We start from the raw sequence: 25189 nt of genomic DNA, 5'->3' as shown, positions 1-25189 counted from the left end.
AGCCATCTAGTCAGACACCCCCAAATTTGTCAGAGTGATGGTTATTGTAGTGGGTGAAATGTTTACTCATTGTTAAAGTGAATATGTGTGTGCTTCGGTAAGCATTCCAGCAGAGGAATGGTTAATTGCATAGAGTAAGATTTACTACATAGAATGACAGGAATACAGCTTCTGTTTTTCTGACATAGTGGACATAAGTCACCGAGAATGGAATTTGGGAGGTGCTAACTTTGCTGATAAGCTTCTTCACTAGTCGCCATTAATTCTGCTATAGAAGAGACATGTGTGTTAGCTGCGCATCTGTATATAGTTGTAAATTACAGCAATAAAGCCTTGAACCGCCGACTTCAGTTGACATCTGACTGATGAGAGAATGATATACACTGGAGTTGGCAGGAAATCTTCAGAGCTGTCTTTCTATTGCCAGTGGTAAGACGAAAATAAGGTTGTATCCAAGGATTTGCCTTTTTGAGCGTGCATTTATTCCAAGAATTTCCAGTTTCTGACACTAATCCCCCTGGGCTGTGGTGCAGCTGGTTAGTAGCCAGCTGCAATAAATCACTACTGACAGAGATCATGGGATCGAAGCCCAGGTCAGATTGAGCTCTCGACAGTTAATAGCCTAGCTCGCTGCCCACTTAAGCAGCTCGAAAAGCTATTTTATTTTAGTTATTTATAAATAAATGACACAAAATAAGCTCAAAAAACAGTTGCATCTGTTGAGTAGAAAATTCTAGGTACTGCTTTATGTGAGGAGGCTAATTTAACTAATTTCTGACACCATACAAAAAACTGCCAGCAGTGTGCGGAAAGGAATGAGGAAGTACTACCATCAAGGACTCGGTGTCACAAGTAGATGATGAAAGCAGCAGGTCTCCCTGTGGCCGGAATCGAGCATACCCTCAAGAAGCTGGAAAATGTTAAATTGCCTCTGTGTCTGTCTATATATGTCGTATGTCTAATGGCATTGAATGTTTGCCATGTACAGTAGAGTCTCACTTATCCAACACTCGCTTATCCAACGTTCTGGATTATCCAACGCATTTTTGTAGTCAATACATTGTGATATTTTGGTGCTAAATTCATAAATACAGTAATTACTACATAGCATTACTGTGTATTGAACTACTTTTTCTGTCAAATTTGTTGTATAACATGATGTTTTGGCGCTTAATTTGTAAAATCATAACCTAATTTGATGTTTAATAGGCTTTTCCTTAATCCCTCCTTATTATCCAACATATTCGCTCATCCAACGTTCTGTCGGCCCGTTTACGTTGGATAAGCGAGACTCTACTGTATATGTATAAATAATGTAAATAAAATAAATAATCCTGTTGACCATATTTAGTGCACACAAAGATTTATTTTACTCATTTATAATTTATCAAACTTAATTATGTTTTCTTTACATTTTCCTTTTTTGCAGCCTGCATCCGCTTTGCATAAAACTGCAAAGCTCCAAAACAATTTCCATTTATGATGGATTACAAATTCACAAATAATCATATCGATGAAAACTAAAATCATAAAATGTGAAGGGCCAGCTGTATTTAAATGCTGGATCTAGATGAGGAGAAATGAAAATATAAAAAATAGGGTCAAATTAAAGATTTACTGAAATACCAGATAACTTGGTGTAAAACAATAGATGATGATTAAAACAGTGTATATATGTCGCACTAAACAAAAGAATAATAATCACTGAAGGATAAAAATCAACACCAGAGCTACGCAGCCAACCTTAAAAACAAAATAAATTCAGCCATAAATCCCAAATTGGTCTAAAATCAGGTCTATCAGCCACTCCAGTCTCATCATATTTAACCTTTCTAAAGTTGCCACCTTTTAAGAAACTATTTCTTTTTAATTTAGAAACAATATCGCAAAAAGGAGAAATTATATAATTCAGCTAGCTACTAAAACAAAGTACAAAACCAAATTAGAAACAAACACACCAACAAAACACACAACTACATAAGACACACATACACACAAGCTACACTAACAAACAGACATACACACTTTATCCATTGGTTTATTATTCATTCCAGTGGTTCCCAACCTTTTTTTTTTTGACCAGGGACTACTTTGATTTTTTTTTTTTTTGGTTAGCAGGGACCGCAAGGTTCAAGAATAATAAACCGTGTTAATCTAAAAATAAACTTTCAACAAAACTTTTAATGTTAAACTTAGTAATATGAATTAAGAGTACTTTTATAATATACTAGCTGTGCCCGGCCACGCGTTGCTGTGGCAAAGTGGTGGTGGTATTCCTTAAAAATTATTGTGTAATTTTTATTTGACGTTGTTTGTATTTTTTTAATTAATTTTATTGCAAGTTATCTTTTTATTTATTATATTGTATTATTTTAAGTTATTTTCTGTTATTTTATTGTATTAATTTTTTAGTGTTTTTAATTATTTTTAGTGTTTTTTATTATTTTTATTGGGTTGCTAGGAGACCAAGTTGGAGGAGCTTAGCCTTCTAACTGGCAGCAATTGGATAAAAGCAATTATTCCTCTCTCACTAATTAGGACTTTATTTTTCTTTTCTTTTTGTTGTATCAACCTAGAGCCGTGGATGATGGGTTGTGTTGTCAAATTTCAAGGTTGGGAGGCCTGTAGTTTTGTTGTTTTGTGGGTCGCCGTGATGCCATCACTCTTTTATATATATAGATTCCATATAGATCAGTGGTTCCCAACCTTTTTTTGACTAGGGACTACTTTGATTTTGTTGTTGTTGTTAGCAGGGACCGCAAGGTTCAAGAATAATAAACCGTGTTAATCTAAAAATAAACTTTCAATAAAACTTTTAATGTTAAACTTAGTAATATGAATTAAGAGTTATAAAATAAAAAGAATTTTAAAAATAGAAAATTTGGTTGGCATCAATGTGATTTTTGAGCTTGTATCTTCTTTACAAGTTGGGTAATCCTGGGGCTAATATTATTACTCATGAGTTTGAGGCCAGCCCGTGGTGGGGTGAGCGCCCAACAATTAAAAATAAAAATAAAATAGCCCCTGCTCGTTGCTGACCTAGCAACCCGAAATATAGTTGCTCTATCAAGTAGGAAATTAAGGTACCACTTATAAAGTGGGGGAGGCTAATTTAACTAATTTACGACTCCATAAAAAAATAATCCAGCCGTCGTTGGAATGAGGAAGTGCCATTGCAGTTGATGATGAAGCAGCTGCTCCCCCTGTGGCCGGAATCAAACATCCCCTCAGGAAGGAGGTTAAATTGCCTCTGCGTCTGTCTCTGTCTTTGTTCTATGTGTATATGGCATTGAATGTTTGCCTTATATGTATACAATGTAATCCGCCCTGAGTCCCCTCTCTCATTTTTTTCTCTGCTCCTCCTTCCTGTTCTTTCCCTTTCCCACCTTTGCTGGCAGCTTCGCTCTAAAAGTCAGCCATGATAAACCAGGATACATTTGGCTTTGTAAACACAGGTTGCATTGACACCATGAAATTGAACTATCCTGGATCAGTGCGATGGCATCCTAGGAATTGTGTTTTACAAAATCTTTGCTTTGCGGACCACGGGTTCGGAACCACTGATGTAGACAATCCTTTATAAGCACACTAGCTGTGCCCGGCCACGCTGTGGCTAGGACTTAATTTTTCTTTTCTTTTTGTTGTATGAACGTAGAGGCGTGGATGAGAGGTTGTGCTGTCAATTTTCAAGGTTGTGGGGCATTTAGTTTTGTTGTTTTGTCCGGTGCCGTGATTCCATTACCCTTTTATATATATAGATTTCTGTCTATACTAATTAATAAATCTTACACTTGACATATACCCCTATTGTTGTTATGAAAGAGTGATTTCAAAGTTCCAACGTTTCTTGATCAGATTTTTCTCCTCAATCAGCAGCATCAGTTTCTCCTTCTCTGGTAGTTTGCCGATCCTTCCAACACTCAATTAACTTGAGTAGGAATAACTTCTTCCTTCCATCCCTGAGGATATAGCATTTTGCTGCAATCTATATATATAAAAGGGTAATGAAATTTCGGCCTAGGACAAAACAACAAAACTACACATCCCAGAAACACTAAACTTGGCAGCACAACCCCTCATCCATGCCTCTACGTTCATACAACAAAAAGAAAAGAAAAATAAAGTCCTAATTAGAAGGAGAGAATAATTGTTTGTATCCAATTGCTGCCAGTTAGAAGGCTAAGCTCCGCCCAATTGGTCTCCTAGCGGGCTGCCCAGGGGACAGGCAGAGTTAGGCCTCACTTAGGCCTCTTCCACACTGCCTATAAAATACAGATTATCTGATTTGAACTGGATTATATGGCAGTGTAGATTCAAGGCCCTTCCACACAGCTATATAATCCATTTATAATGCACTTAATGTCAGGGGAAAATGTTTACCTTTTACCTTAACTACCACCAATTCCTCAATACTTTATTTCCCATACCACCAGACTTCGCCACAGCAACGTGTGGCCGGGCACAGCTAGTTGTCATATATTTTAGTAATCTTTCCCGCTTTCTTTCTAGATGATCATCCAGCATTTCTTAAGAAACAAAACTCTGGTGTCGCTGTAAATGTAACCTTAAAAATTTCCTTCCAGGCATAGATAGGGTTCCTCCTCGGTGTGAGTCCTTTCATGTGAACACAGATTTCCACTCTGAGTGAAGCTCTGTCCACACTCCAGGCTTTTATAAGGCTTCTCCCCAGTGTGAGTCCTTTGATGTGAACGTAGACTTGTACTATAACTAAAATTCTTTCCACATTCCAGGCATGTATAAGGCTTCTCTCCAGTGTGAGTCCTTTGATGTGAACGTAGACTTGCACTATAAGTGAAACTCTTTCCACACTCCTGGCATTTATAGGGCTTTTCCCCAGTGTGAGTCCTTAGATGTGAGCGTAGACTTCCGCTGTCGGTGAAGCTGATTCTGCACTCCAGGCACTGATAGGGCCTCTCCCCAGTGTGACTCCTTTGATGTGAACGTAGATTTCCACTATGGCTGAATCTCTGTCCACACTCCAGACATTTATAGGGTTTCTCCCCAGTGTGAGTCCTTTGATGTCTATGTAGATTTGAACTCGTAGTGCAGCTTATTCCACACTGTAGGCATTTATAAGGTTTCTCCCCAGTATGAGTCTTTTGATGTCTACGTAGATTTACATTCCGAGTGAAGCTCTGTCCACACTCCTGACATGTGTAGGGTTTCTCCCCAGTGTGGGTCCCTTGATGTGAACGTAGACTTCCACTCCGAGCGAAGCCCTGTCCACACTCCAGGCATTTATAGGGTTTCTCTCCAGTGTGAGTCATTTGGTGTCTATGTAGACTTCCATTGTCAGTGAAGCTCATTCCACACTCCAGACATTTAAAAGGTTTCTCCCCAGTGTGAGTCCTTTCATGTAAACGTAGGTGTCCACTCTGAGTGAAGCTCTGTTCACACACCAGGCATTTGTAGGGTTTCTCCCCAGTGTGAGTCCTTTGATGTGAACGTAGGTGTCCACTCTGACTGAAGCTCTGTCCACACACAAGACATGCATAGCGTTTCCCCTCCATGTTGACAGTTACGTATATAATAATTGCAATATGGACACTTGAGTCTTTCCTTCTTCTTTCTGATCAAAATTGAGTTCCACAAGAATGGCGCCTAGAGAGGAGAGAGACAAAATCAGCAGACTTCTTTAAAAATAACATAGGAGGTTTACTCACAAACTTCATGAATTCAGCATACAGATACAAGGTTCCCTCACTACTTCGTAGTTCGCTTTTTGCAGACATTTTAATAAGTTTAGCAGTTTTTGAATAAACACTAAAATAATAGTATAAACCATAAAATAATATTATGAACTCCTTAGGAGAAGCCTAAGGAAGGAAGGAAGGAGGAGCCAAAGGGAGAGAAAAGGAGGCTGAAGGAGCTTTGTTGATACTATAAACTGTTTTATTCTTGTTTTACATTGTATTACTGTTTTTATCTTTTATACTGTGAATTGTATTTCTATTGTTTATTTCATCAATGTTGTTCGGGCCTTTGCCTCTTGTAAGCCGACCTGAGTCTCCACGGGGGAATGGTGGCGGGGTATAAATAAAGTTTTATTATTGTTGTTGTTGTTTTCACCTCACAAGGCATGCATGTGCTTGAGAAGCGAGGTGACAGAGACAATATTAGCCAGTGAGATTGTAAACAACACTTCGCGGATTTTCACTTTTCACGATAAGTGAGGGAACACTGTACATTGCTTATCAATCCGTTACAGACAGAATTTGAAGTAATTTCTCTGTGTAGAGAAGATAGCACAGCATATCTTTCTTAGAATCACCAGTTCCAAGTCTAAAGCACCTCTCTCTCTGAGAGTCTAATAAAGTCTGTTTCTACATTTAAAGTCTAATGGCTTCTGTTCAGCATTCTGTTCCTACTGACTTCTAAAAGCATACTGTTTCTAACATCAAGGCTGAGTCCTGAACAAGTCCCAGATCTAGGTCACATGGGCTGCAGTCCCGCCCACAACATAGAGTTAAGGTAAAACTGCATACCAATACACATAATAAAAGTGGAAAATGTGTTTGTGTATATGTGTCGCCTCCACAAACAGCTATAGCTCCCACTGCACAGTAGACACTAGGCATGTCCAATCGATGAAAAAAATGTTTCAACTCTCGTTTCTAAAGTAGGGGGCGCTGGCGCTTCGATATAGAAAGTATTTCCGATTTTTTTCACCCCAAAATTTCGGATATTTCCGAAAATTCGTAATGATTCTTAATGTTTCTAAAATGGGGGACACAGAGGACGTTAGCCCCCACCTTTGCGTCCATCGTGGAAGCTTCTGATTGGCCGGGGAGCGGCAGCCATGTTAGGCTGCGCTAAGCTCCCATTCAAGGTAGGTTGCAGAAACAATTTTTTAAATATATATTTTAAAAAATTTTATGGGGGGGAAAAAAATTAACGAAACATTAAGAGACAATTAGAGAATGGGCCAACAATGGTTCGAATTACATTGCTGGTTGCTCTGTGAGACAATGTCTCGGAATGCGTATCAAAAAGCGAGAACAATCCGAAATAATTCCGATATACGATTCAAAACGATTTTTTGGACATGTCTAGTAGACACCAATGGCCCTCTCTTTAATGACATGCAGGTTATAGTGAGTGCCATGAACATGGAGCCCAAACCCTGCCAATGTCCTCCATAAATACCATTCTGCCCCCCACCCAAGGGACGGCTTTCTTGCGAGGACAATTTGAACCTAGATGTTCTGTTTTTCCTCCAGAATGGACATCCCAGGCTTCCTTAATTTGCATGACCCCGCCCACTGCCTCTTCCTTAATCCTTTCCTACCCTTTCCTATGCACGTAGTTAACAGTGGAATTGATCAACAACTGAACAAGAGGTTTGGGGAGAATTCACCATGATTTACAAGAGTTGTACTTGGCCTACATCCAGAGAGTACCATTCACCCAACTAACTATAATTAATTACTGCATTTCTATACCGCTTTTCTCACCCCTGGCAGGACTCAAAGTGGTTTACAACATAATAAATGGCAAAATTCAATGCCTTACAAATATATAAAAATACTAGCTGTGCCCGGCCACGCGTTGCTGTGGCGTTGTCTGGTGGTGTTGGTGAAAAATTGTTGAGGTAGTGGTGGTATTGAATGTCTGTTGTATGGTTGTCTTTATGTTTAGTATGCACACTGAAGTGGATGATATGGCAGTGTGGAGTCAAGATAATCCAGTGCCAAGCAGATAATATAAGATTATAAATGGGTAATATAGCTGTGTGGAAGGGCCTTGAGTCTACACTGCCATATAATCCAGTGCAAATTAGATAATCTGTGGAAAAGGCCTAAGTGAGGCCTAAGTCTGCCTGTCCCCTAGGCTGAGTAGGTTGCTAGGAGACCAAGTAGGCAGAACTTAGCCTTGTAACTGGCAGCAATTGGATAAAAACAATTATTGCTCTCCCTCTAATAAGGACTTTATTTTTCTTTTTGTTGTATCAACCTAGAGCCGTGGATGATGGGTTGTGTTGTCAAATGTTGAGGTTGGGGGGCCTGTAGTTTTGTTGTTTTGTCCGCTGCCCTGATGCCATCACTCTTTTATATATATATATATATATATATATAGAGAGAGAGAGAGAGAGAGAGAGAGAGAGAGAGAGATTACCTAACATCCCAAAACAAACAATGCCTTCTTCTAATAACCCAGGCACTGCCGGGTCCCCAAGCTAGTATACAATACAGTAAACAATTTGAATTGTATACATAACAAATAACTAGTGGAGGTTTGAAGAAAGTTGCTATTTCCAACAATAAGGACATATGGTGGATTTCTTATCAGGCTCAATGGCCAATAGGCACTGAGGGGGAAAAGACTGGGCATTAAAGACTGGTGTCGATATCACCAATTATACAAATAGGTTTAAAAGGGACCAAAGGGGGGGGGGGGGGGGTTGCGTCAAAAAATCTAAACTTAAACTGCATTAGAAAAAGGGGAAAAGGTTTAATATCCAGATTCTATAAATACTAGAGTAGGGCCCGAATCCTGTTTCACCTGTTTATTTCATGATTTGTGCCGTACAACAGACATTCAATGCCACCACGACCTCAACAAGTTCTCACCAACACCACCAGACAACGCCACAGCAACGCGTGGCCGGGCACAGCTAGTAAATATTAAAATAGATATAGCATCTCTACTTTGTGGATTTTCACTTTTTGCAGGTGGTCCTGGAACGTAACACCCACGATAAGTGAGGGAACACTATTATGAAATGGTATGGAGATAATAATAATAATAATAATAATAATAATAATAATAATAATAATAATAATGGCTTTTAAAACATCCAGACCGCACTGAAAGATACTACACCTCTCTGCTGCTCTCAGACTCCTGTTCTGCAATAACCTATAGTGTCGCCAGGTTCTGTGCGGCAGCAATTTCCATCAGACGGACGATGACTGACCCCACAGGGCCTGTAGCCAGAGCAATCTGTTATAACTGAAAGACTCCAAATGCTCCCTCTATCCCCCTCCAGAGGATCGATATTTACTATTAGCTGACCCTGCTAATAGTCTGCTTTTAATTTGTTTTTATTATAGCATGTTTTTAACTTGCTCTTTTATCTGACTTTTATGGGAACTGCGATTCCCCTTTCGGGCACCTGTGCCCATTTCGATATATTCTGGTCATAGGCCGTAATAAATTGCTGAACTGAACTAATAATAATAACTTTATTTTTATACCCCGCCCCATCTCCCCGAAGGGACTCGGGGCGGCTTACATGGGGCCAGGCCCGATAAAACAAACAAAGCAGTAACTAAGCAATAAAACAATTATCCCAGTAAAAAACATCAACATCAATAAAAACAATCATTAAAATCAACAAGCAGGATACAGTGTTAAAAACAGGAGACTAATTCGTAGATCCCAGGCGAGATGCAGAGTGATACGAAATGGGAAAAGGAAATTTCACAGTTGGACAATAAAGTGCGGTATAAAATGGCAAGACAACAACAATGGGACTCTTATGGAATTGACAGATAGATCAATCCAGCAACAACTAAACATCGAAGGCCTTTTGAAACAGCCAGGTTTTTAAGCTCTTTTAAGATGGTACCTAATCCTGGTTAGATTAAATTAGATAGATAAAAAAAATATTAAAATCAGCGCTGGACTGCAACACCCTCGGATCTGGGAGTTGCAGTTCACCCTTAGGGGTATTGTGTGTTTCCCGGGCCGTGTTCCAGAAGTAATCTCTCCTGACGTTTCACCCACATCTATGGCAGGCATCCTCAAAGGTTGTGAAGATGTCTGCCATAGGAAAGAATACTTCTGGAACATGGCCAGACAGCCCGGGAAACACACAACAACCCTGTGATCCCGGCCATGAAAGCCTTCGACAACACAGTCCACCTTTATCCAGAGAGCCCTGAACCCAGCCGACGACAGAGCTAAACTTGGCACACACCAACTGCGAATACTGGCAGGGTTTTGTGAGGATTTGTAAAAAGGCGCCATGATATAATGGGTTGACTGGAAAGACATGTGTCAGCAGTTGATTGGCAGAGCCAGCCAGGAGCCAGAATTCCAATTGGCTACTGTCTCTAGCTTGCTGCTGTTTGATGCCACTTTCATCTCGGAGAGTGAAGAGCAGGGTTCCTCCAACTTTTTAATCCGAGGGCCGGTCCACAATCCTTCAGACTGTTGAGGGGCCAGATTATCATTTGGGAAAAAAAAATACAAACAAATTCCTATGCACACTGCACATGTCTTATTTGTAGTGCAAAAACAACAACAACAACAATGAAAGAACAATACAATATTTAAAAATAAAAACAATTTTAACCAACATACATTTATCAGGATTTCAATGGGAAGTGTGCTTCTGCTTCTGACCAATGAGATAGTCAAGTGAATTAGGGTTGTGGTTGTTGTTGTGTGCCTTCAAGTCATTTCAGACTTTGGGCGAGCCTAAGTCTAAAATTTATTTATTATTTATTTACTGCATTTATTTACTACATTTGTATCCCACCCTTCTCACCCCAAAGGGGACTCAGAGTGGCTTACAAATTAGATGTACATACAATATATTATATTACAGTAGAGTCTCACTTATCCAACATTTGCTTATCCAACGTTCTGGATTATCCAACGCATTTTTGTAGTCAATGTTTTCAATATATCGTGATATTTTGGTGCTAAATTCATAAATACAGTAATTACAACATAACATTACTGCGTATTGAACTACTTTTTCTGTCAAATTTGTTGTCTAACATGTTGTTTTGGTGCTTAATTTGTAAAATCATAACCTAATTTGATGTTTAATAGGCTTTTCCTTAATGCCTCCTTATTATCCAATATATTTGCTTATCCAACATTCTGCCGGCCTGTTTATGTTGGATAAGTGAGACTCTACTGTATTAGCATAGCACAATATTAGCATTATATATTACCATGTTGAACTATACCACTATACTGTAATATTATTACAGTAGAGTCTCACTTATCCAACATTCGCTTATCCAACGTTCTGGATTATCCAACGCATTTTTGTAGTCAATGTTTTCAATATATCCTGATATTTTCGTGCTAAATTGATAAATACAGTAATTACTAAGTAGCATTACTGCGTATTGAACTACTTTTTCTGTCAAATTTGTTGTCTAACATGATGTTTTGGTGCTTAATTTGTAAAATCATAACCTAATTTGATGTTTAATAGGCTTTTCCTTAATGCCTCCTTATTATCCAACATATTTGCTTATCCAACATTCTGCCGGCCCGTTTATGTTGGATAAGTGAGACTCTACTGTATTAGCATAGCACAATATTAGCATTATATATTACCATGTTGAACTATACCACTATACTGTAATATTATTACAGTAGAGTCTCACTTATCCAACATTCGCTTATCCAACGTTCTGGATTATCCAACGCATTTTTGTAGTCAATGTTTTCAATATATCCTGATATTTTGGTGCTAAATTCATAAATACAGTAATTACTAAGTAGCATTACTGCGTATTGAACTACTTTTTCTGTCAAATTTGTTGTCTAACATGATGTTTTGGTGCTTAATTTGTAAAATCATAACCTAATTTGATGTTTAATAGGCTTTTCCTTAATGCCTCCTTATTATCCAACATATTTGCTTATCCAACATTCTGCCGGCCCGTTTATGTTGGCTAAGTGAGACTCTACTGTACTAATATTATATGTAATATAGAATGTATAATTAATATTATTATATGGTATTATTATTGGTGTTATATTGTATTACATTATAATATTATTATCAATATTATATGTATATACAATATATTACAGGGGTCCCCAAACTAAGGCCCGGGGGCCGGATGCGGCCCTCCAAGGTCATTTACCTGGCCCCCACCCTCAGTTTTATAATATAATATTTTAATATCATTTTAATAATATAATATATTGTATATACATATAATATTGATAATAATATTATAATGTTATACAATACTAATAATAATACCATATTATAATATTAATTAAATGATATATATTACATATAATATTACAGTATAGTGGTATAGTTCAATATAGTAATATATAGCGCTAATTGTGCTATGCTAATAATATAATATATTGTATGTACATACAGCTGCTCTGAGTCCCCTCCGGGATGAGAAGGGCGAAATATAAATGTAATAAATAAATGTAGTAAATGAATAAATAAATAATTTTAGACTTAGGCTTGCTCAAAGTCTGAAATGACTTGAAAGGCACACAACAACAACAACAATCCTAATTAACTTGACTATCTCATTGGCCAGAAGCACACTTCCCATTGAAATCCTGATAGGTTTATGATGGTTTCAATTGTTTTCATTTTTAAATATTGTATTGTTCTTGTGGACCGAAAGGTACCAGGTTCAAATCCTGGGAGCGGAATGAGCGCCCGCTGTTACCCCAGTTCCTGCCAACCTAGCAGTTTGAAAACATGCAAATGTGAGTAGATCAATAGGTACTGCTCCGGCGAGAAGGTAATGGCGCTCCATGCACTCATGCTGGCCACATGACCTGGAGATGTCTATGGACAACGCCGGCTCTTCAGCTTAGAAATGGAGATGAGCACCAACCCGCAGAGTCGATCACGACTGGACTTAATGTCAGGGGAAACCTTTACCTTTACCTTTTTTATTGTTCTTTCACAACAGTGTTCTTTCACATTTGTCTTATGTTGCACCACAAATAAGACGTGCAGTGTGCACAGGAATTTTTTTTTCCCCAAATGATAATTCGGCCCCTCAACAGTCTCAAGAATTGTGGACCGGCCCTCTGCTTTAAAAGTTTGAGGACCCCTGATATATTATATTATAAAACTGAGGGCGGGGGCCAGGTAAATGACCTCGGAGGGCCTTAGTTTGGGGACCCCTGGTGAAGAGAGGGCTAACTGGAAATGGTCAGGACGGAAATGGCTGGCAACTCCCTGAAGCCTGGTTGTTTATAAGGCAAATAAGGCATATTTAAAGACTACAGTAGTCTCATCCAACGTTCACATCCAATGTTCTGGATTATCCAACACAATTTGCCTCCTGCCCAAATCCACAGCTGTTTCTTTAGGCAGCAAGAATTGAACTTTTTATGGATTTAATTTCCAACAATGTTGCTACTTGTAAGTTCATTTTATGCCATTCTATCTTTATTTGTAGTCAATTTGTTAGTAGCCAATGTTTTTGAAGTCAATATTTTCAAGTTCAAGTTGAAGTCAATATTTTCAATGTTTTTGAAGTCAATATAGTCAAGTTAATTAGGGTTGTGGTTGTTGTTGTGTGCCTTCAAGTCATTTCAGACTTTGGGCGAGCCTAAGTCTAAAATGTATTTATTTATTATTTACTGCATTTATTTACTACATTTGTATCCCACCCTTCTCACCCCAAAGGGCTCAGAGTGGCTTACAAATTATATGTACATACAATATATATTATTAGCATAGCACAATATTAGCATTATATATTACCATGTTGAACTATACCACTATACTGTAATATTATTACAGTAGAGTCTCACTTATCCAACATTCGCTTATCCAACGTTCTGGATTATCCAACGCATTTTTGTAGTCAATGTTTTCAATATATCGTGATATTTTGGTGCTAAATTCATAAATACAGTAATTACAACATAACATTACTGCGTATTGAACTACTTTTTCTGTCAAATTTGTTGTCTAACATGATGTTTTGGTGCTTAATTTGTAAAATCATAACCTAATTTGATGTTTAATAGGCTTTTCCTTAATGCCTCCTTATTATCCAACATATTTGCTTATCCAACATTCTGCCGGCCAGTTTATGTTGGATAAGTGAGACTCTACTGTACTACATAACGTTACTGTGTATTGCACTGCTTTTTCTGTCAATTTGTTGTAAAACATGATGTTTTGGTGCTCAATTTGTAAAATCATAACATAATTTGATGTTTAACACGCTTTTCCTTAATCCCTCCTTATTATCCAACATTTTCGCTTATCCAACGTTCTGCCGGCCCGTTTATGTTGGATAAGTGAGACTCTTCTGTATATAAAAGGACTGTTTATTCCCTCTGTTTTCTGCGTATATGCAGAAAGACTGCTGTATATATCGTTGCCCTGTTTGATCTTTTGAACTGAAGTAAAGATACTGTTACTTGTTACACAAGCCTGAGTGACACTTTATTATACTGCAGGGTATATTTTGGTTCAGAAACTATTGTAAAGCTTCTATTCTTTGCCATCAGCTGGAGGCCCGTCCCCCCAGTAACATCCTATGCCAATTATATATATACACACACACACACACACACACACACACACACACACACATATACACATATACATATAATATTGATAATATATTGTAATATGATATAATACTAATACAGTAGAGTCTCACTTATCCAACATTCACTTATCCAATGTTCTGGATTATCCAACGCATTTTTGTAGTCAATGTTTTCAATACATCGTGATATTTTGGTGCGAAATTCGTAAACACAGTAATTAGTACATAGCATTACTGCGTATTGAACTACTTTTTCTGTCAAATTTATTGTATAACATGATGTTTTGGTGCTTCATTTGTAAAATCATAACCTAATTTGGTGTTTAATAGGCTTTTCCTTAATCTCTCCTTATTACCCAACATATTCGCTTATCCAACGTTCTGCCGGCCCGTTTATGTTGGATAAGTGAGACTCTACTGTACTAATAATACAATATAATATTAATTATATATTATATATTACATATAAGATTACTAATAATATTACAATATATTGATATAGTACAATATAGTAATTTAATGCCAGTATCGTGTTATGCTAATAATATAATATATTGTATGTAAATGTAATTTGTAAGCCGTTCTGAGTCACCTTCAGGGTGAGAAGGGTGGGATGTAAATTTAGTAAACAAATAAATAAATAAATTAGACTCTACTGTATATAAAAGGACAGTGTATTACCCTCTGTTCTCTGTGTGAATTCAGAAAGACTGCTGTATATACCGCTGCCCTGTTTGATCTTTTGAACGGAAGTAACAATTTTTTTTTCCGTGTCAAGTCGCTTCTGGTGTAGTAACAATACTGTTACTTGTTACACAGGCCTGAGTGACACTTTATTATACTGCAGGGTATATTTACTGTATATAAAAGGTCTGTGTATTCCCTCTGTTCTCTGTGTGAATTCAGAAAGACTGCTGTATATACCGTTACCCTGTTTGATCTTTTGAACGGAAGTACAGTAGAGTCTCACTTATCCAACATTTGCTTATCCAACGTTCTGGATTATCCAACGCATTTTTGTAGTCAATGTTTTCAATATATCATGATATTTTGGTGCTAAATTCATAAATACAGTAATTACAACATAACATTACTGCGTATTGAACTACTTTTTCTGTCAAATTTGTTGTATAACATGATGTTTTGGTGCTTAATTTGTAAAATCATAACCTAATTTGATGTTTAATAGGCTTTTCCTTAATGCCTCCTTATTATCCAACATATTTGCTTATCCAACATTCTGCCGGCCAGTTTATGTTGGATAAGTGAGACTCTACTGTATATATATACTAGCTTTGCCCGGCCACGCGTTGCTGTGGCTTATGCTTTCAGAGTGTTGCTCTTTATTTACTGTCCCGATTTTAGAGATTATATTGTTCTGTATTATTATATCACAGTAATTATTACATATTATATTTATAATCTTATAATGTCTGCTTAGAACTGGATTATATGAGGCCCCTTCTACACAGCTGTATAAAATGCCCACTGAAGTGGATTATCTGGCAGTGTGGAGTCCAGATAATCCAGTTCAAAGAAGATAATATAAGATTATAAATGGGTTATTTAGCTGCGTGGAAGGGCCTTGAGTCTACACTGCCATATATCTAGTGCAAATTAGATAATCTGTGGAACAGGCCGAGGCCTAAGTCTGCCTGTCCCCTGGGCTGAGTTGGTTGCTAGGAGACCAACTGGGCAGAGATTAGTCCTCTAACTGGCAGCAATTGGATAAAAACAATTATTCTTCTCCCTCTAATTAGGACTTTATTTTTCTTTTCTTTTTGTTGTATCAACCTAGAGCCGTGGATGATGGGTTGTGTTGTCAAATTTTGAGGTTGGGGGGCCTGTCGTTTTGTTGTTTTGTGGGTTGCCGTGATGCCATCACTCTTTTATATATATAGATTTATAATCTTATATTGTCTGCTTAGAACTGGATTATATGAGGCCCCTTCTACACAGTTGTATAAAATCCACACTGAAGTGGATTATCTGGCAGTGTGGACTCAAGATAATCCAGTTCAAAGCAGATAATATAAGATTATAAATGGGTGATATAGCTGTGTGGAAGGGCCTTGAGTCTACACTGTATTCCAGTTCAAATATACTGTAATCCAGTTCAAATCTGACAATCTGTATTTTATAGGCAGTGTGGAAGAGGCCTAAGTGAGGCCTAACTCTGCCTGTCCCCTGGGCTGAGTGGGTTGCTAGGAGACCAAGTGGGCGGAGCTTTGACTTCTAACTGGCAGCAATTGGATGAAAACAATTATTCCTCTCCCTGTAATTAAGACTTTATTTTTCTTTTCTTTTTGTTGTATCAACCTAGAGGCGTGGATGATGGGTTGTGTTGTCAAATTTCGAGGTTGGGAGGCCTGTAGTTTTGTTGTTTTGTCCGCTGCCGTGATGCCATCACTCTTTTATATATATATATATATATATATATAGAGAGAGAGAGAGAGAGAGAGAGATAAACACATTCATATATAACCCTACATATATATATTTATTCTAATACTGTTATTAGTGTGAATAAAATGTTCTTTTCTCTCACCTTTCCCTCACGAAGCCTTCTCTTCTTCCTTTCAAAATGGCAGCGGCGAGGCCGGCGGTGACGTCACTGGTGACGCTAAAAGGGGCGGGGCCAGGAGGGCTTTCTTCTCTCTGTCTCTGTCAACAAAGGCCGCCTTGCTTGCAACCAGTCAATCAAAGGCGGAGCGAGGCAAACAGCGAATGGGAGGCCTTGTTTGGGCGGGGCTTTCCGCACTCGGCCAATGAGTGTGTGAAGGAGGCGGGGTTTCTTGGGTGTGCTTCATCAGAGCCTTCCTCTCTTTCTGTCCGCAGATTGCATCGCGTCAATCAAAGCCTCAAAGCGGTAGGCAGCCAATGGGAGGCCTTCTTTGGGCGGGGCTTCCCAGACTCGGCCAATGAGTGTGAGGAGGAGGCGGGGTTTCTTGGGTGTGCTTCATCAGAGCCTTCCTCTCTTTCTCTGTCACCAGAGGCCTCCTTCTTTGCATCGTGTCAATCAAAGCCTCAAAGCGGTAGACAGCCAATGGGTGGCCGCTAATGGGCGGGGCTTCTCGGACTCAGCCAATGGGAGGGCGAAGAAGGAGTGCTTCTTGTCTTTCCCTCCGCCATTGTTTTTCTGAGGCGGGAAGGCGGCGGTTGAAGTCGAGAGAGAGGTTTGTGTCTCTATTTGTCTGTTTATTTTCCTTCCTGAGGCCGGGGTTGTGCGGGGTCTGCCTGGTCCTTCCCTGGCCTTCTTTTCCTCCTTCTCGCCTCTCTTCTCGCCCTGCCCGGCCTTGCGCTGAGGAAAATAAGGCTTCTGCGGCCTAGTTGTGCTGTTCTTCTTTCCCTCAGAGCGGCCTTCGGGACAGACAGGCCATTTCTCCCTGTTGAAACCCATCCTTAATTCTGGCCTATGGAGGTGCTTTTGAGCTCTGGGTTGTTGTATGTTTTCCGGTCTGTCTGGCCATGTTCCAGAAGCATTCTCTCCTGACGTTTCGCCCACATCTATGGCAGGCATCCTCAGAGGTTGTGAGGAATATATCTCCATGTTCCAGAAGCATTCTCTCCTGACGTTTCGCCCACATCTATGGCAGGCATCCTCAGAGGTTGTGAGGAATATATCTCCATGTTCCAGAAGTATTCTCTCCTGACGTTTCGCCCACATCTATGGCAGGCATCCTCAGAGGTTGTGAGGAATATATGTTCATGTTCCAGAAGTATTCTCTCCTGACGTTTCGCCCACATCTATGGCAGGCATCCTCAGAGGTTGTGAGGAATAGATCTCCATGTTCCAGAAGCATTCTCTCCTGATGTTTCGCCCACATCTGTGGCAGGCATCCTCAGAGGTTGTGAGGAATATATGTTCATGTTCCAGTAGTATTCTCTCCTGACGTTTCGCCCACATCTATGGCAGGCATCCTCAGAGGTTGTGAGGAATATATCTCCATGTTCCAGAAGCATTCTCTCCTGACGTTTTGCCCACATCTATGGCAAGGCATCCTCAGAGGTTGTGAGGAATATATCTCCATGTTCCAGAAGCATTCTCTCCTGACGTTTTGCCCACATCTATGGCAAGGCATCCTCAGAGGTTGTGAAGAATATATCTCCATGTTCCAGAAGTATTCTCTCCTGACGTTTTGCCCACATCTATGGCAGGCATCCTCAGAGGTTGTGAGGAATATATCTCCATGTTCCAGAAGCATTCTCTCCTGACGTTTTGCCCACATCTATGGCAGGCCTCCTCAGAAGTTGTGAGGCATGGATAAACTAGGCAAGGAAGGTAAATATATATCTGTGGAGAGTCCAGGGTGTGAAAAGAGTCCTTTGTCAGTCGGAAGCCAGCGTTAATGTTGCAGTTAATCACCCTAATTAGCATTGGAAAGGTTTGTCTCTTGCCTGGGGGGCATCCTTTGTTCAGAGTCATTAGCCGTCCTTGGGGCTCCTCTGCCCTCAGAGTGTTGCTTCCCATCTACTGTTTTGAGTTTTGAGTTTTTGAGCCCAAGGACGGCTAACGACTCTGAACAAAGGATGCGCCCCAGGCAAGAGACAAACCTTTTGGTTAAAATTGTTTTTATTTTTAAATATTGTATTGTTCTTTCATTGTTGTTGTTGTTTTTGCACTACAAATAAGACATGTGCAGTGTGCATCGGAATTTGTATTTTTTTTTTTCAAATGATAATCCGGCCCCTCAACAGTCTGAAGGATTGTGGACCGGCCCTCGGCTTAAAAAGTTTGAGGAACCCTGCCCTGGACTCTCCACAGATATATATTAACCTTCCTTGCCTAGTTTCTCCATGCCTCACAACCTCTGAGGATGCCTGCCATAGATGTGGGCAAAACGTCAGGAGAGAATACTTCTGGAACATGGCCATACAGCCCGGAAAACATACAACAACCCTGTTGTGAGGTATATTGGAAAACTAAGCAAGGGAGGTTTATGTGTCTGTGGAAGGTCCAGGGTGGGAGAAAGGACTCTAGTCTGTTGAAAGCCAGTTTGAATGTTGTAATTATGTATTTATTTATTTATTACATTTATATCCCACTCTTCTCACCCCGAAAGGGACTCATAGCGGCTTACAAATAATATGTACATACAATAAATTATATTACAGTAGAGTCTCACTTATCTAACACTCGCTTATCCAACGTTCTGGATTATCCAACGCATTTTTGTAGTCAATGTTTTCAATCTATCGTGCTATTTGGTGCTGTATGAATTTGGTGCTAAATTCATAAATACAGTAATTACAGTAGAGTCTCACTTATCCAAGCTAAACGGGCCAGCAGAAGCTTGGATAAGCGAATATCTTGGATAATAAGGAGGGATTAAGGAAAAACCTATTAAACATCAAATTAGGTTATGTAACAACAACAACAGTAGGAGATTTCTGAAACCAAAAGAAAAGGCAGGTAAATAATAATATTAATGGGAGAATAATAATAATAATAATAATAATAATAATAATAATAATAATAATAGGAGATGATGAGAAGCATTTGAAGAGGTGGATAAATAATAATAATAATAATAACAGTAGGAGAGAAATAATAACGGAGAATAATAATAATAATAATAATAATAATAATAATAGGATAATAATAATACAGTAGAGTCTGACTTATCCAAGCTAAACGGGCCAGCAGAAGCTTGGATAAGCGAATATCTTGGATAATAAGGAGGGATTAAGGAAAAAGCCTATTAAACATCAAAATAGGTTATGATTTTACAAATTAAGCACAAAAACATCATGTTATACAACAAATTTGAATGAAAAAGTAGTTCAATACGCAGTAATGTTATGTTGTAATTACTGTATTTACAAATTTAGCACCAAAATATCACAATATATTGAAAACATTGACTACAAAAATGGCTTGGATAATCCAGAATGTTGGATAAGCGAGGTTTGGATAAGTGAGACTCTACTGTACTACATAGCAATAGAATATAGCAATATTTTGCTGATATTTTGTCCCAAAGTTGTAAATGAATGATCGACGTCTTCCATCTTGGCTCCATCTCGGTTTCCTGGACTAGATGTTGACTCTTCTTGATTGGCATTGGCCTTGTGTTTCGCTGTGGTTTTTATTCTTATGTCTCTCTCACCCCGAGTTTTAACTTAATGTTCATGTGGTCTGCCCTTGTTTTTCATTGTTTCCTTGATTTATTTTGTAATGGATATTATTATTTATTGTATTGCTTATTGTGTTGTGATGTGCTGTTCTTTTATATGCTGTTTATATTGTATAGTTTTGGGCATGGCCCCATGTAAGCCGCCCCGAGTCCCCGTTGGGGAGATGGTGGTGGAGTATAAATAAAGTTTTATTATTATTATTATTATTATTACTAGCTGTGCCCGGCCACGCGTTGCTGTGGCAAAGTGGTGGTGGTATTGGTTAAAAATTGTTCTGTAATTTTTATTTGATGTTATTTGCAATTTTTTATTAATTTTATTGTAAGTTATATTTTTATTTATTATATTTTATTATTTTCTTGTATTATTTTTAGTTATTTTCTGTTATTATAGTATTTTATTGTATTAATTTTTAGTGTTTTTTATTATTTTTTATTGGGTTGCTAGGAGACCAAGTTGGAGGAGCTTAGCCTTCTAACTGGCAGCAATTGGATAAAAGCAATTATTCCTCTCCCTCTAATTAGGACTTTATTTTTCTTTTCTTTTTGTTGTATCAACCTAGAGGCGTGGATGATGGGTTCTGTTGTCAAATTTAGAGGTTGGGGGGCCTGTAGTTTTGTTGTTTTGTGGGTCGCCGTGATGCCATCACTCTTTTATATATATAGATTGTATTGACTTCCTTCTTAATGGTTGTAATCATTTCCTTAACTTGATGTAAACATTTCTCTTATCAGTCACAGTCCTTATCACAGTTTACCAAGCAGGTCAACAATTTCAGTTATCATTAGCAGGTTTTAATTGCAATTCAGCAAGCAGGTAGTTAGTCATTGCAGACCTTAATGTTAGAATTGTGTCTACAAAATTATTAGGTTTCATTCATTCATCTTTCATTCTGTTCATTCATGCTGTTGCTCAGTCGTTTAGTTGTCTCCGACTCTTTGTGACCTCATGGACCAGTCCACGCCAGAGCTCCCTGTCGGCCGTCACCACCCCCAGTTCCTTCAAGGTCAACCCAGTCAGCTCAAGGATACTATCCATCTATCTTGCCCTTGGTCGGCCTCTCTTCCTTTTTTCTTCCATTTTCCCCAACATCGTGATCTTTTCCAAGCTTTCCTGTCTCCTCATGATGTGGCCAAATACCCACACATAATATACAGTAGAGCAGGGGTCCCCAAACTAAGGCCCGGGGGCCGGATGCGGCCCTCCAAGGTCATTTACCTGGCCCCCGCCCTCAGTTTTATAATATATTTTTATATCAGTTTTAATAATATAATATATTGTATATACATATAATATTGATAAAAATATTATAATGTTATACAATATAATACTAATAATAATGCCATATAATAATATTAATTTTATGTTATATATTACATATAGTATTACAGTATAGTGGTATAGTTCAATATCTATATATATAAAAGAGTGATGGCATCAGGGCAGCGGACAAAACAACAAAACTACAGGCCCCACAACCTCGAAATTTGACAACACAACCCATCATCCATGCCTCTAGGTTGATACAACAAAAAGAAAAGAAAAATAAAGTCCTAATTAGAGGGAGAGGAATAATAGTTTTTATCCAATTACTGCCAGTTACAAGGCTAAACTCTGCCCACTTGGTCTCCTAGCAACCTACTCAGCCCAGGGGACAGGCAGACGTAGGCCTCACTTAGGCCTCTTCCACAGATTATCAGATTTTAACTGGATTATATGGCAGTGTAGACTCAAGGCCCTTCCACACAGCTATATAACCCATTTAAAATCTTATATTATCTGCTTTGAACTGGATTATCTTGACTCCACACTGCCATATAATCCACTTCAGTGTGCATACTAAACATAAAGACAGCCATACAACAGACATTCAATACCACCACTACATCAACAATTTCTCACCAACGCCACAGCAACGCGTGGCCGGGCACAGCTAGTAGTAATATATAATGCTAATATTTTGCTATGCTAACAATATAATATATTGTATGTACATACAGCTGCTCTGAGTCCCCTTCTGAGTAAGAAGGGTGGGATATAAATGTAATAAATAAATGTAGTAAGTAAATAAATAATTAATTTTAGACTTAGGCTCACCCAAATTCTGAAATGACTTGAAGGCACACAACAACAACAACAACAACAACAACAATCCTAATTAACTTGACTATCTCATTGGCCAGTAGCAGGCCCACACTTTCCATTGAAATCCTGATAGGTTTATGTTGGTTAAGATTGTTTTCATTTTTAAATATTGTATTGTTCTTTCATTGTTGTTGTTGTTGTTTTGCGCAACAAATAAGACATGTGCAGTGTGCATGGGAATTTGTTCGTATTTTTTTTCAAATGATAATTCGGCCCATCCATAGTCTGAAGGATTGTAGACCGGCCCTTTGCTTTAAAAGTTTGAGGACCCCTGCAGTAGAGTACCGGTTATCCGAGGTCCGGTGAACTGAGACTCTGTATTATCCGAGGCGCCGCCAGGGGCACCTCTCCCTCTCCTACTCTTGAGTTCCTTCGAGGAAGGGAGTGAAGGGAGCTCGAGAAAAGGAGAGGTAGCGCCCTTGAGTGTTGCTAGGCAGCAGCACTCACAGGCGCTTCCCTGAGCTGAGTGCTCATCGTAATGGAGTAGCTCTTGAATATCCCTTACCTAGATGACCCTTACTCAAAAATCTTGTTTTTCCATGAAAGTGTTGACAGGACATGTTCTGCCTGACATTTGCTCTTTGCTCACAATATAAGGTCATGCAAACTGCAGAAATGATTTGGCTGCTGGATGATGCATACGTGGGATGAACATGTCACCTGAGGATAATGCATACGTGGAGCAAACTATGGACACTTCACCTGTTGTGGACTTATCTAAGTTACAAGGCAACTACGCATGTCCAAAAGGATTATAATAGTCAGCATAATCCATTGTCAGTTAGCTTTCTGCGCGTGCTTCTGTAAAATTGTATAAATTGGAAAGCCACAACAGGCAAGATGTGGCATTGCGATTTCTGGGCATTAGCTAACATTGTCACCTGCTCTTGGCCAAAAGTAAACTATCTTGAAGACAACTTCTGCTGTCAGTCTGCTTTCTTCACCCGTGTCCAAACGTAGGGATGGAGCCCTGTCCCTTGGCGACCACTCGCCCCTTGGGAAGCGCCCGTGAGTGTTTCTAGGCAGCAGTACTCACAGGTGCTTCCCTGAACTGAGTGCTCATTGTAGGGACGGACCCCATCCCTCGGCGACCACTCGCCACTTGGGAAGTGGCTGTGTTTCTAGGCAGCAGTACTCACGGGTGCTTCCCTGAACTGAGTGCTCATTGTAGGGACGGAGCCCCATCCCTCAGCGACCACTCACCACTTGGGAAGCGCCCATGAGTGTTTCTAGGCAGCAGTACTCACTGGTGCTTCCCTGAACTGAGTGCTCATTGTAGGGACGGAGCCCCATCCTTCGGCGACCACTCGCCCCTTGGGAAGCGCCCGTGAGTGTTTCTAGGCAGTAGTACTCACGGGTGCTTCCCTGAACTGAGTGCTCATTGTAGGGACGGAGCCCCATCCCTCAGCGACCACTCACCACTTGGGAAGCGCCCATGAGTGTTTCTAGGCAGCAGTACTCAATGGTGCTTCCCTGAACTGAGTGCTCATTGTAGGGACGGAGCCCCATCCTTCGGCGACCACTCGCCCCTTGGGAAGCGCCCGTGAGTGTTTCTAGGCAGTAGTACTCACGGGTGCTTCCCTGGACTGAGTGCTCATTGTAGGGACAGAGCCCCATCCCTCAGCGACCACTCACCACTTGGGAAGCGCCCATGAGTGTTTCTAGGCAGCAGTACTCACTGGTGCTTCCCTGAACTGAGTGCTCATTGTAGGGACGGAGCCCCATCCCTCGGCGACCACTCGCCCCTTGGGAAGCGCCCATGAGTGTTTCTAGGCAGCAGTACTCACGGGTGCTTCCCTGAACTGAGTGCTCATTGTAGGGACGGAGCCACGTCCCTCGGCGACCACTCGCCCCTTGGGAAGCGCCCATGAGTGTTTCTAGGCAGCAGTACTCACTGGTGCTTCCCTGAACTGAGTGCTCATTGTAGGGACAGAGCCACGTCCCTCGGCGACCACTCGCCCCTTGGGAAGCGCCCGTGAGTGTTTCTAGGCAGCAGTACTCACTGGTGCTTCCCTGAACTGAGTGCTCATTGTAGGGACGGAGCCCCATCCCTCGGCGACCACTCGCCCCTTGGGAAGCGCCCATGAGTGTTTCTAGGCAGCAGTACTCACTGGTGCTTCCCTGAACTGAGTGCTCATTGTAGGGACGGAGCCCCGTCCCTCGGCGACCACTCGCCCCTTGGGAAGTGCCCGTGAGTGTTTCTAGGCAGCAGTACTCACGGGCGCTTCCCTGAACTGAGTGCTCATTGTAGGGACGGAGCCCCGTCCCTCGGCGACCACTCGCCCCTTGGGAAGTGCCCGTGTGTGTTTCTATGCAGCAGTACTCACGGGCGCTTCCCTGAACTGAGTGCTCATTGTAGGGACGGAGCCCCATCCCTCGGCGACCACTCGTCCCTTGGGAAGCGCCCGTGAGTGTTTCTAGGCAGCAGTACTCACAGATAACCGGAACTCTACTGTATTCATATTTTTGTCACACAGAAGCATTGGCAGCACATTTTCAGAGTTACGCGAATGTAAGGCACACCCCAATTGTGTTTGTTAAATCACCTTTGAACTAGGACCAACGTTTGTTGTTGCCTCAAAGCGTCTGGATCTGTTCCATGTTTATGAATGTGATTTTTTTTTGTTTCTGCG

General features: G+C 40.0%; 2 protein-coding genes across 5 annotated transcripts in view; one reads left to right on the top strand and one right to left on the bottom strand.

Moving 5' to 3' along the window:
• LOC107983895 (zinc finger protein 420-like) overlaps positions 1-25189 on the top strand; it is a 31042-nt gene that overhangs the window by 3933 nt on the left and 1920 nt on the right. Inside the window, exons 1-3 of one of the 4 annotated variants that reach the window (XM_062960219.1) lie at positions 16941-17142; positions 17267-17449; positions 17790-18555. The exons of 1 other annotated variant lie outside the window; for it this stretch is intronic. The gene's annotated coding sequence lies outside the window, so the exon portion shown is untranslated. Of the gene's footprint in view, positions 1-16940; positions 17143-17266; positions 17450-17789; positions 18556-25189 lie in introns of those variants that run through there. 2 more of the 4 variants (XM_062960217.1, XM_062960218.1) reach the window with 2 other exon arrangements.
• Positions 1347-16912, bottom strand: LOC107983779 (zinc finger protein 436). The gene is made up of 2 exons (XM_062960225.1): positions 16822-16912; positions 1347-5622 (listed from the first exon to the last, which is right to left on the bottom strand). Exon 2 carries the CDS (start codon positions 5529-5531, stop codon positions 4566-4568), a length of 966 nt encoding a protein of 321 aa, XP_062816295.1. The 5' UTR covers positions 5532-5622; positions 16822-16912; the 3' UTR covers positions 1347-4565.

The sequence above is a fragment of the Anolis carolinensis genome, unplaced genomic scaffold (genome assembly GCF_035594765.1).
Source record: "Anolis carolinensis isolate JA03-04 unplaced genomic scaffold, rAnoCar3.1.pri scaffold_7, whole genome shotgun sequence".
NCBI lineage: Eukaryota > Metazoa > Chordata > Lepidosauria > Squamata > Dactyloidae > Anolis > Anolis carolinensis.
The sequence above is the reverse complement of the archived record's forward strand: the minus strand, read 5'-3'. Positions and strand labels throughout refer to the sequence as shown.

Bases quoted from the DNA above. Each gene is read 5' to 3' on its own strand.
- LOC107983779 (XM_062960225.1), bottom strand. From the start codon at position 5,531: ATGGAGGGGAAACGCTATGCATGTCTTGTGTGTGGACAGAGCTTCAGT.